The sequence below is a fragment of the Rhinichthys klamathensis genome, unplaced genomic scaffold (assembly GCF_029890125.1).
Source record: "Rhinichthys klamathensis goyatoka isolate OS25496 unplaced genomic scaffold, OSU_Roscu_1.1 h1tg000029l_1, whole genome shotgun sequence".
NCBI classification, from domain to species: Eukaryota; Metazoa; Chordata; class Actinopteri; order Cypriniformes; family Leuciscidae; genus Rhinichthys; species Rhinichthys klamathensis.
The window spans coordinates 1,049,274-1,061,768 of NW_026606579.1; the positions used below are offsets into that span (position 1 = coordinate 1,049,274).

Consider the following 12,495-nt stretch of genomic DNA (forward strand, 5'->3'; position numbering starts at 1 on the left):
GGTCCAGCGAGTCGCGCATTAAAAACCCACACTACTGGATGTTTTCAATAATTTTCTATACTTGGCTGATCTTTTTGGCAATAGATGAACTGTTAAATGAGTGATCTTGAGTCCAATTCCACTCTCATATGCTGATATAATAAACTTTACAGGTGATTTTTATGAAATATTGTGATTTTTATGACATGATTTGTTACATTTAATCATCACTTAGCAAATTTTGGCTCATATATGTTTATGTATGTTTAAAGTTATGTACACTTACTCATAAAAACGTAAGTCGTATCAGTACATTTTTAAAAGGTAATAATTTACAGTAATAATTTCTGATAACAAAAAAAGTATTTCAAACATTGCATCACTTAAAGGAGTAGTTCACTTTTTAAAAAACTTTTGCTGATAATTTACTCACCCCCATGTCATCCAAGATGTCCATGTCTTTCTTTCTTCAGTCGAAAAGAAATTAATGTTTTTGATGAAAACATTCCAGGATTTTTCTCCATATAATGGACTTCAATGGTAGCCAAACGGTTCAAGGTCTAAATGACCGTTTCAGTTCAGCTTCAAAGGGCCTTAAACGATACCAGACGATGAATAAGGATCTTATCTAGAGAAACGATCTGTCATTTCAAAAATAAATAAAAAAGTTAAAGTTTTATAGGCACAAATGCTCGCCTTGCGAACTCTCCTGTTCGAACTCGTTCATCAAAATGAACGAATCTTTTTTCGAGTCAATGACTCGAAAAAATATTCGTTCATTTTGATGAACGAGTCAATGACTCGAAAAAAGATTCGTTCATTTTGATGAACGAGTTCGAACAGGAGAGTTCGCAAGGCGAGCATTTGTGCCTATAAAACTTTAACTTTTTTATTTATTTTTGAAATGACCGATCGTTTCGCTAGATAAGACCCTTATTCATCGTCTGGTATCGTTTAAAGCTCTTTGAAGCTGCACTGAAACGGTCATTTAGACCTTGAACCGTTTGGTGCCCAGCAAAGTGCATTATATGGAGAAAAATCCTGGAATGTTTTCATCAAAAACATTAATTTCTTTTCGACTGAAGAAAGAAAGACATGGACATCTTGGATGACATGGGGGTGAGTAAATTATCAGCAAAAGTTTTTTTTAAAGTGAACTAATCCTTTAATGAACTTATTTTGCTTTTGCCTGAAGTTGGATTTATCAAGTGTGAGTTGTCAAATCTGACTGCCATATCAGGCAGTCCAACTTTCATATCTACATAGCAACCAGTAGAGGCGAAGTGGGTAAAAAAAAAAAACACGCCTCAACCTTATAGATGCCCGTCAAATGAGATGGCCATTCAAGCTGGGCTGGTAAGTTGCATGGCAGCAGTCCTGGACTTGAGCTGCTTAACTTTTGCTCACATCTTATGCTTTTTAAGCTCTGGGAAATACAAATATTTGTGTGTATTTTTCAGCCTGGTTTTGTAATGAAACTATAAAGCACATAGGATAGACTTCATGGTAAATGCCAAGATCTTAATCCTCTTGAGTTGTAAAGTCCAGACCCCAGGGATAAATCAAATGTGGCTCTGGGGTGAAAACACACAAAAAAAAGATCAAAATCCTGCCGTGGTAAATCTGAAAAAGAGAATAGAGAAGCAGTGTCTACTGGGTAAAGCTAGCTTTGTTAAGCATGTGTGCCAATCATCAGGGTATAACAAACAACATGCGCAGCTGCTAGAAGTCAGGAACACAAGTGAATTGACCCCGCGGGACTCGTAGCACAATGCCTTGAGGGCGAGAAAGAAAATCCATTGCGCATAATTGGGATTAAATATTTATTCTTCTTGCATGAGTATTAAGTCCTATGAGGCATAGTGAATGATGACTTGATGGCCAGATGTTGGCACACAACATCTATCCATGTTTCCTCCCTGGATGACAGTAACCCCCCTTCAACCTTCCCACACCGGTGACGGCAAATTCATGGGAGGATTACAGATGACATGGCACAAAAAGACCAGCTGCTCCACAATCATAAATACAGCGAATGCTGTGTGATCCCAATCTACAGTCCTGCAGTTTATCAGAAGGAGGCATAGCATAAATATATGGATTGACAAACTTGAGTTTAATTACATATTGCCTTAATGTGTTACATTACGAGAGGGCTGGGACGTTAAAAAGACAAAACGCCACACATTTCACAGAATACGTCGCAGTACCACATCGTAATTGTGTTCTTTGCACCTTAACTTACTAACACGCATCATAGTCTTTATTAACCCAACAATGGTCATATTGATGAGAACAAATACAGCCTACAGTGACGCTGTTACCTGAGAAAATGAAGGGTTATTATTTGCCGTTATATGCTACATCTCGTGGACAATGTGCAAAGCAGTTTGCATTTGGACAGCATGTACAGATTACGCAACGTCACCAAATGTGTGCTGCTCTTTATGAGTTTGTCCCGACAAACATCCTCGTTCAAGGACAGATCAAGGAGAAAAACATTCCAAGAGGATGTGAGACCCGCTCGTGTTCCTGCGCTCAACGAACGCCAATGCATATGGAATGACTGCATCTGCAAGCGGTCCTATTGAAGCTCAAGTTTGTGTCAGATGTCCCTGAAAACGCTAGGAACATCTGAGGGTTTAAAAACCAGACGTGGAGCCTGTAGACAGGCATTCAGACATACAGTTCAGAGACCAAAAGGAGTGACAACACCTGATTCCCGAAACTCCCAACACAGAGCCTCAAACTTCGGCAAATCCTCAAAACTTAGCGCTCAGGCACTGTTAAACACGCTCCACCGGTAGACTCATCTTCTCTCGCCCGACCTCCTTCACACGGCCGTGTGCTGGGTGATGTCGCTGCGGGGAGACATGGACATCTGGCGGGTGAATTGGCTGAAGCTTGCAGCTCGGGGCCGGGTGCGGGGAGCTGTGGAGCCCGGGGACGGGGCGGAAAGGACCGGTCCGGGGTTGGTTTCCTGAAGGGGCAGCGAGGTCTGATCCGACACCTGCACCTCATCCTGCTGGTCTTGGGTCAGATCTTTAGAGAACAGGCTCTGGATCAGCTGCAACTTCTCCTTTTCCTCGTTTAGGAAGACGTCCACCAGAAGAGTCTTCTCCTTCTTCAGCTGCTCGCTGATGTTTTTGGGCACGTCCGGGATGACCCAGGCCACCAGCATGCTCATGGTTATCACCAGGTTCTGGAGGAGTGGAAGAACACGTAAGTTTATATATACATGCATGGGTGGGGAACAGGAGATGATACACATCAGTGGCTGTGAAGAAAACATATATCTTTCTATTCAGTTGATGGAGGATCTTTTCCACACCAGGCAGCATTTTAGGTATTGGCACTCTGCCAGTGATGTCTATACATTGAGTTCCTGATCATGAGTCATGAAGAAAAAGCAATCTCATATGCAGTTTATATATACATTTCCGTTCAAAAGTCTGGGCTCTGAAAGATTTTACGTGTTCTTGAAAGAAAAAGTTTCTGCTTAACAAGGGTGCATTTATTTGATAAAAAAATACATTAAAAACAGCAATATTGTGAAATATTGTTTAAAAAAAATTAGAAACTGCTTTCTTTTGTATAAATAAAAAGTTATTCCTGTTGTGATGCAAAGCTGAATTTTCAGTGATCCTTCAGAAATCAGTCTAATATGCTGATTTGCTGCTCAAGAAACATTTATTATCAGTTGCACTGCTTAATATGTTTGTGGAAACCCTTTTTTCAGGATTCTTGTGTGGAGTTCAAAAGAACAGAATTTAACAGAAATCTTATACATGTCTTTACAGTCACTTTTAATCAAACGAATGCATCCTTGCTGAATACAAATATTAATTTGACATTTAAACATTTAAATTTTGAAGTCATATTAAAGCTTTGAGTGAGGAAAATACTGAATTTAAGTTGTTATTCATTTAAAAAAAAATTCTAGCCCCTTTAGCAGCTTCACAGCCTTGGTCACTATGTACTTTGAAACTTAATTTTGGACTGAACTATTCCTTTAACTGTTTGGTTAACTGTTTAATTGCATTTCAATAGAATTAGTTTCCGCCCACAAATGCTGACAGCAGGACATTTCTAATGAGTTACAGCACTTATTCTGACCACCATACAGTATAGACTATTTTTCCTAACGTGCAAAGGCTGCATCATTTATATGTGGTTGAACCTCTCATATTGCTGAGGTAGCTATTGTGTGGCTTTTACATTTACGTTCCTTCATTCATAGTCAATTTACTCTGGATTTTCTGGCATTCACTGGGTCAAACTGTTGGATGTTTTAAGAGCTTGCAGATTTGGGCGTAATGGTAAAATAGTGTTTTGTACCTGGAACAATATAACGAAACCTAACCGAGCAGCTAGAACCGACCAGTACTGTTTAGAGAACTGGTACGCCTCATTCGACCATGGCGGTTCTCTGTAGTCCTTGTATCTGAAATGAAAAAAAGAACAGGCATCCCGAGTCATTCTAGGCTAATTCATCTCCAGCGAGGTTTGCAATAAAAAGAAACAGAAAATTTAAAACACATGCTCAACACATGCTTCTAGAAGGCTACAAAGGGCAAAACAACACAGCAGCTTTATTAATTATGATAAAGATATTTTAAAGTGCAAAAGAAGGAACTGCATCCTTAACTATTTAATTGTGTAAGTGGATTTGTTTCCTCTTTGGGACACACTGACAACTGTTACTTTTAAATCGTTTAAACACACACCACAAAGGTGCAATTAAATAATATAGTTGTAGTTGGAGGAGACGTTCTTGGTCATATTTTGATTGGCGTTATTCATTAGACCAGGCTGTTCCCAAATGTTTTGATTTCCTCTATTGAATTATGAAAAGTAAACTGTGAGTCTTTAATAACGTACTTAAGACGTTGCTTTCATGGCCATATACAGTAATCTACGTGGAATGTGTTAGACTGCATGGTTTTGATTTCCTCAGACAGTCAGATAGCTTCATCTAAAGACATGATCCCTTGTTTGGTTATCCTGGTCCAGAAAGGGCAAATATGGTGCAGTAAAAACATGGGCTTGATTTGTTCCCCAACCCTATTTTAGAACACTGACAAGCTTGCTCTCTTGCTCCCTCTCCATCTATCTGTCCTCTTAACAAACAGACTGAGGGTCAAAGGAACCCAGACATCAGATTGCCACTTCTCTTTGGTCCGAGTATGTCCACCAACAAACGAGCGTAATCTCGTTCTCAACTGCTTGGAGCAGAAAAAGCAGACAGGTTCTGATAAAAGCACTTTTCTTGACATGCTTCTGATCTGTGTTGTGAAGGCCGCCCGAGATAATCAAAGCAGTGGTGAGATCTCACACGTCAGGGTGATGGAGTCCCATCTAGAAGTTTCTCTCCGTCTCTCTTTCTTCCATTCCGCTGCCTGCTGTGATTTGGTTGTGAGGGTTAAATGCTGTTTGTTTTCAAGATCTTAACAAGAGATTATTCTTTCCAGAGAAACGATGAACAGAATTACTATCATTATCAACACAAGCAAACAGCACTGCTTCATTAGAAAACTTTTTTTTTTTTTTTTTTTGCATTAAGATAGTTTACAAAACTATTTAGGCCCACACGGAATCTGTGCATGATTTTCCACATTTTCTGCTCTGACAGTGGAGGAAAATCTGCAGAATTCTGTGGAACAGATTATTGTAAAATGCATTACTAGTTGTAGCTAAATATCTGGTAACATTAGTTAACTACATTAGTTACCATGAACTAACAATGAACAATACTTCTATTTATTAGTCTTAATGGTAATTTCAATGTTTGCTAATACATTTTTAAAAATAAAAGTTGTATTTGTTAACATTAGTTACCGGTAATGCACTGTGAACTAACACGAACAATTGTATTTTTATGAACTAACATTGACAAAGATAATGAAAAATGTAAAAATATATATCGCTCACTGTTCATACATTAACTAATGTTAACAAATGAGTCCTTATTGTAAACTATACAAGTATAAAATAAAAAGAAACATGCAAAAGGCGGGAGTTTATGTGAACGGCAGCCGAATTCTGTAGAAGTCTATTCATTACCAGGCCCACAAGGAACCTGTGACAGTGCAGTAGATTTCCAAAGAATCGGGTGTGCGTGTCTGTTTGTTCAATATTTTGGTGGATTTGTGCTTTCGGCTAACTAAAGAACTGACAAGCTACACTCCCTATTCACATTAAGTCGATTGATCCAGTTCTTCGTAATTTACCATTGAACTAAATACACTGAACTGGATAGCATGACAAACCTGGTATGTAAAGGTGTGGAAAGATTCGACATATGTTTATTTCATATACGATCGAAGAGGTGCAATTGAGGGGTCCTACGGCTCTTTATGGCCTGTGTACTGTCCTACGAAGAACCACTTTGATGTGAATAATGAGTGCTTGTTTAGGTTGGTTACAACTACTCTTTAGTTTTGAACTAATTACTGATGATAATGTTCATGGTTTTGTGCTTGGCAATGGATTTTCAATAAATTGTTATTTTTTTTTAATCATAGTTCATTGTAATATAGTTTCTTTTTCCTACCTGCAGACTGTAATGTCTTTGCCGAGACTGGAGATGGAAGGCACAGTTCCAGGTTTAAAGTTGCTGACATTAAAGTAAGAGAGCGTGTGGTTGATGAAGCCGTGCATGGTCCCTGTCTCGCTGTATATGTACTGGTAGACCAGGCGAGGGATGAAATCTGATGTGAAGGAGATGACAAAAGCCTGAAATGATAAAAGAATATGTAATTAAAATTGTGAACAAGCAAGTATCATTAAAGGCATAATTCACCGCTGACAAATGGGTTCAGTAAAATGTTCAATTAAACTTTGCTGCCTATGTGGTAAAAAAATTAACAGGAGAAAAAAGAGAAATATAGGGCTGTTGTCTTTCCTTTTACTAATAGTAAAACTTCAACACCCATAATGCACTGCAGGGCATGTTGCCATTCAAGGCCACTAACAGTCTGCTCCTATTGAATAGGCTTGACGAGAGTCATTGCTTGAGTAGGAAATACTTCTTTGCAAACTTTTAGCCACAATGTAAGTATAGACTTGTATTGCTCCAGGGTGCAAGAGTTCCAATATTTAGTGGGAGTGAGTTATTTTGGGGTTTCCAGTGAAGGATCCAGCGCATTGTAGGCAGTGGCTAAAGGCTGCAAACAATCATAAATCCATAGAGAACGCCACGACGGAAAAGCTGAAATACCTTTTCAAACTCGATGATAATGAACACAGTGTTTAAGGCCAAACGGAGAGGAAAAAACTGAAAGAATCTGCCATTCTGTCAGTTAATTGGGAAGAAGAGGAACACCCCAAAGGCAAAACACCATCGCATTCCGGTAAGAAGGCTGTTGCTATAGTTAGTATTTTAAAGAGTGGACAAAGTACAATAATTTTCAGTGATAAACCAACCCTTAACAACTTTGTTAACCTTCAGTGGCGACTGTTGTGGACGGGAATACAAAAATGCGTAAGTAATATCTGTAGTTTTCGCAAAAGCCCTGGTGCTGTCAATAGTCCGAATGATATGTTTTGCATCACCCAGCAGACTTTTGCTGACAAAATTACAGGAATTTATTGGTCCTGGTAACACAGAGAAAGAATAAACATTGTGTGTAAATACATACAACTGAGATTTTAACAATGCAAACGGGGTTGAAAATCAGCAAACTTAAATGTTCAGAGTCAGACCACTATGGGACACATGTAGAGCGGTATCATTGATAATAGGTGTCATTTAATTGGATAAAAGAGCCAGTTTATAGCTGTAACATTAAACGAATACTTGATTTCTAAAAGAACAGCACAGCTGGACTGAATCAGATGTTGTGCTGCTGAGTAAATATGGTTTCCTTAAAGAAAGGTCAAAGAGAAGCTGAAAGATCTTTACCAGGTTTGCCATAAGGCTTACTTCTCATTTTGGGAACATTGCATCTATTAAAACAAATCTGCTTGGGGTTTATCATTCAATTTTGAGTTGAAGAGACATGCATGAAGCAAACATCCGTGCAATGCTAGAACATAAATTTGTGACATGAATCGATTTCTTCCATGAATAATGTGAACCCAGGCATATAAGTCTGAAGAATCTTGTTCATCTAAGTCTTATCTAAACAATAAGAGGATCTCTTTAACAAGGATGAACCCTGGGGTCTTTATGAATCCCTGTGTATAATAAACTTTACATTAAAATGACTTATATGACTAGCATATGGTAAGCAGCAGAGTTATATAAAAGAAACTCACATTGATGATGACTGAGAACTTTCCCAAACCACTCAAGATGTTGTACCAGATACCTGTGAGGACACATTTCAATTCAGAGGTTTAATTAGTAGATCCAGCAGCGAGTCTGATTTAGAATGCAAGTGAATTGTTGTGGTGTAAATATTGATATGAGATTTTCACCAATATCTTTGGCCCTCACGGCATCTGGCCTGCGAAGCTCAGTGACGAACTTCTTGGCGTCGAGGCGGATCTCGATGATATTGTTTAAGAGGGCGAAAAGCGGAGCCAGCGGGAACGAGGCCACAAAGAGCGACACAAAACCAAACTGAATGACTGCAGAATGGAAAACAAACAAACATGGAGATTACATGGGCAGACATTTGGATTCCAAACTGGAGTTTGATTGATGTGCGTTAGAAAGCAATTCTCATGACTGCAGTCTGTAACCAGGCATTAAGATTTTGAAATTATACAACTGTCGAATTCAAACTATTAACTATGATTTTTGCCTCAATAAACTCCTAATGGTAACACTTTAGAATACGGTTCCTTCGTTAATGAATAACTACACAGGAACAAATGAGTAACACAATATTAACAATCTAGTAACAATCTTGCTATTAACTAACAAGAAATTCTGATTAACAAATTAGTAAGTAACAGCGCACAGATGAAAGTGGTAGTTCACTATTAACTAATCAATAACTAATTTTTTTTAATGCTTCCCAGAGAAATACTGTAAGAATCATGGTAACTAACTAGTAATGGCTCAAGTGTTACTACATACTTCTAAAGGAATACTAATTCTTTTAAGCTTTTGAGGTTTTTGGTGAAGTTTTAGATAGTAATTCCCATAGAAGTATGTAGTAACACTTGAGTAATTACTAGTTAGTTACCATGATCTTCACTTTATAATACGGATCCAAATAATTAGTCATTCCTTTAGAAGTATGTAGTAACACTTGAGTCATTACTAGTTAGTTATCATGATTCTTACATGAAAAGCCAATCCTAAAGTGTAGAATCTTCTAATCCTTCACAAGATATTTGCACACACGTATGAGGTAGGAGACATTAATAAAATCTTTTTTTTTTTTTTTTTTGAGGTATACTGTATATGGTATTTGGATGGCTGATAACTCAATATGTTCCAGCCGTCACCGTGACTCTGGCCAATTTTCTGGCATTCCTCTGGACTGGCATTGAATCACTACAGGACAAGTAAGGTCCCGACAACTGCATTTAAAAAGCCATTTCTTTCAAATTATTCAGTTGATAAATAGTTCTCTAGGAGAGAGCATAGGCTAATTATTTCCCAAATCATAAGTCTGCTATGCTATTACATATTGATAAACCTTGTGTATTTGTTTACAGCAGTTATTAATGTTAATGTAGTGTTAGTCATTTGTCCTGCATTAGTTATTGATTAGTTTTGCATGAACTATTAATCTTCTTCAGTAGTTCTCTGGGAAGCATTAAAAAAAAGCAGTTGTCAATTAGTTAATAGTGAACTACCACTTTCATCTGTGCGCTGTTACTTACTAATTCGTTAATCAGAATTTCTTGTTAGTTAATAGTAGTTACTAGATTGTTAATATTGTGTTACTCATTTGTTCCTGTGTAGTTATTCATTAACGAAGGAACCGTATTCTAAAGTGTTACCCTCCTAATTAATGCTTATTAATAGTTAGTAAGGTATTTGTTAAGCTTATTGGATAGGATATGGTCATGCAGAATAAGACATTAATATGTGCTTTATAAGCACTAATAAACAGCCAATATCCTAGTAATATGCAACTAGTTCATAGTGAGAATCGGAGCCTAAATTAAAGTCTTACCAAATATCCTTATACATATAGATCAAATAATTATGACAATGGGGAAACCACTACTAATGTGATGTGGTGATTGTTCTAGAAACAAACTATCGTTCTGACTTCTAACATTACCAGCACGGGTGTCAAACACCAAGGTGATTATTTGTCAATCAACAACACATGGAACATAAGCCTTGTGGGAAACTGCATTTCCTTCTTTGGCTTGATTGACACATGGTTTTTTTTTCTGTGCAGCAACCAAACAATGGTTCGAGAGAGATCAGGCTGGAGGGTATCCTACATAAACATCCATATGACTGGGTCTCATTCTCCTGCTCTCACTGAGAATATCTTTTACAGTGTGTAGGTGTTGATCTCCCACCAGTGTTATTACTGAGGGTCCTAAGTTCATCTTCAATTTCTCCCCAATTGTTTCTTTGATTCAAAGAGTCTCATAAGTGTTTCTTGAATGAAAAACAAAGTTTTACTTGGCAGTGGATTAAAGCATCCATGCATTTTTGAGAAAAGACTAGGGCGCAGGTTTTCTCACGCATATGTCGCTGAAAGAACAGTTATGCAACTCGCAGGCACTCCAGGGACTAAACCGTCCCACATCAAACCACTCAATCAACAACAATGATAGGGAACCATAATAAACTCGGCAGATTATCACAGAAGACAGTGTTGTGTACCTGCATTACATTTTATATAGCAAAATACATAAAAGAAAACCAAAACCAAAAATTGTTTATTTAATACAGAGCTGTTTCAAACTTGTTGAAAGAATTTTTTTTTTGCAAATGTGTCAGGAAACAACCGTCGGCGTCTTACGTTCTCTGCATAACTGGGCTGTATAAATGCAGAATGAATAATAGTAATTCAAGTTTAGATTGGTTTTCATATGTTTAACTTTGCTGTTTACTAGGCATTCAGATCTTTTGCAGACACCGTCACAGCAACTCACATAAACACTCAGTTGTGTATCACTGCAAGCCACATCCTAGCGAATGTAGGCCCTTTCCTGGTTGTAAACACAGATGTAAAACAAATGCAGGGGCTATTGGTCTAATTCACAAGCTCATTCATAGTTGTTACCCTTTAAACCGTTAGAGTTTATTAGAGAAACTAATACTCTAGAGTTTTAGCATCTTTCGTGAAACTCTGGGGTGTGTTAAATCCAAAGACCAAAGCATTCCTCTGACAACAAATCCTGCTGTTCCCACCGAAGGGGACAAGTTAAAGTAACCAGATGTTTTTTCACAGCACTTCACCCTGAGGACGCTCTACTTTCGCTTTTACACAGTTGAGTTTCACTCACTCATCTCCATGTATTCAGGTGTGAGTCCGTCAAAAGGCTCCAGGTCATAGTCCAGATGCCATTGTTGGCGGCGACCCGGCTGCTCCACAATCTCCTTGGGGTCCCGCTCCTTATCCTTGAGCGTGCGGCACAGCTTCTTCAGCTTTCTAAAAGCGGGATATGAGAGGGAGAGAGAGAGAGAGAGAGAGAGAGAGAGAGAGAGAGACAGAATGTAAACACACAAACCGTTGCTATAAACTTGACCTTGCAGCCAACATGACCCAGATTTGATAGTGAGTCAAGTGTCAGGTTTGTTTCTAAGAACTGCATATGAATTTTATGCAAACACATGGCTCATCAACATGATGTGTGCTTTGTTTATTTTTACTGAACTACTATTATTGCTCATAAATAGAGTTGGATGTTTTTTTCCAAAACCAAAATGACTGCACTTTTCTTTTGCTACAAAATAACTTGAGGAGGTATTATTTTTGGCTATATATATGTAATATCACACATAAAACATATATATTTGTGTGATATATATACTGTGTGTATATATATACGACACAGAACGGGCAAACATCACTAATTATTTTTCAGAAAATTGTTCTTATAACATCCTATTAAACTTGCTTGTGCAACAGTGCCTGCCCACTTTTTCAGCGGCTTTGCTTCTGGAGGTATTTTTTTGCATTCATTTTTACCATAGGCATGTTTAAAAAGTGTTTGTTAAAGCGTTATAAGCCATGGACCAAACCAACCAACTTCAAGGTGAATCATAACATTACAAACTTTGATTTGAAGCAAAAAAAAAGTATTTGAAAATCAGACAAAAATACAAAGGTGCAAGACTGTGTACTTAACGGCTTTAGTGAAAGAAAGAACTACAATCCCATGATGCATTGCAAACAGCACAATCAAATTAAAAACGATGGAGAACCATAAAACTACTCATTTTAAAATGTTGAGCAAATAAAAGCAATAACTTTTAAGTTTATTGCAAAATATGCATATATATATATATATATATATATATATATATTATATAATTAAATAATATTTAAGTATTTTTGAGAGCGTTGTGAGATTGACTCGGGAACATCATTCACAGTGAGTGGGTGGAGTTTTGCTGGTCTCTCTGATTGGTGTAATTGTCTG

The 12,495-nt window shown here is 37.7% G+C and overlaps 1 protein-coding gene across 3 annotated transcripts in view; it reads right to left on the reverse strand.

Annotated features, from left to right (window-relative positions):
- Positions 1-1,788: 1,788 nt before the first annotated feature.
- The window catches only part of ano2b (anoctamin 2b), a 49,187-nt gene continuing 38,480 nt past the window's right edge, over positions 1,789-12,495 (reverse strand). For all 3 annotated transcript variants that reach the window (XM_056245215.1, XM_056245214.1, XM_056245216.1), the window contains 6 exons: positions 11,356-11,501; positions 8,401-8,553; positions 8,239-8,291; positions 6,533-6,714; positions 4,318-4,423; positions 1,789-3,181 (listed from right to left, as the gene is read on the reverse strand). In XM_056245215.1, coding sequence (XP_056101190.1) covers positions 2,813-3,181; positions 4,318-4,423; positions 6,533-6,714; positions 8,239-8,291; positions 8,401-8,553; positions 11,356-11,501 — 1,009 coding nt within the window. In that variant the 3' untranslated portion in view covers positions 1,789-2,812. The remainder of the gene's footprint in view (positions 3,182-4,317; positions 4,424-6,532; positions 6,715-8,238; positions 8,292-8,400; positions 8,554-11,355; positions 11,502-12,495) is intronic.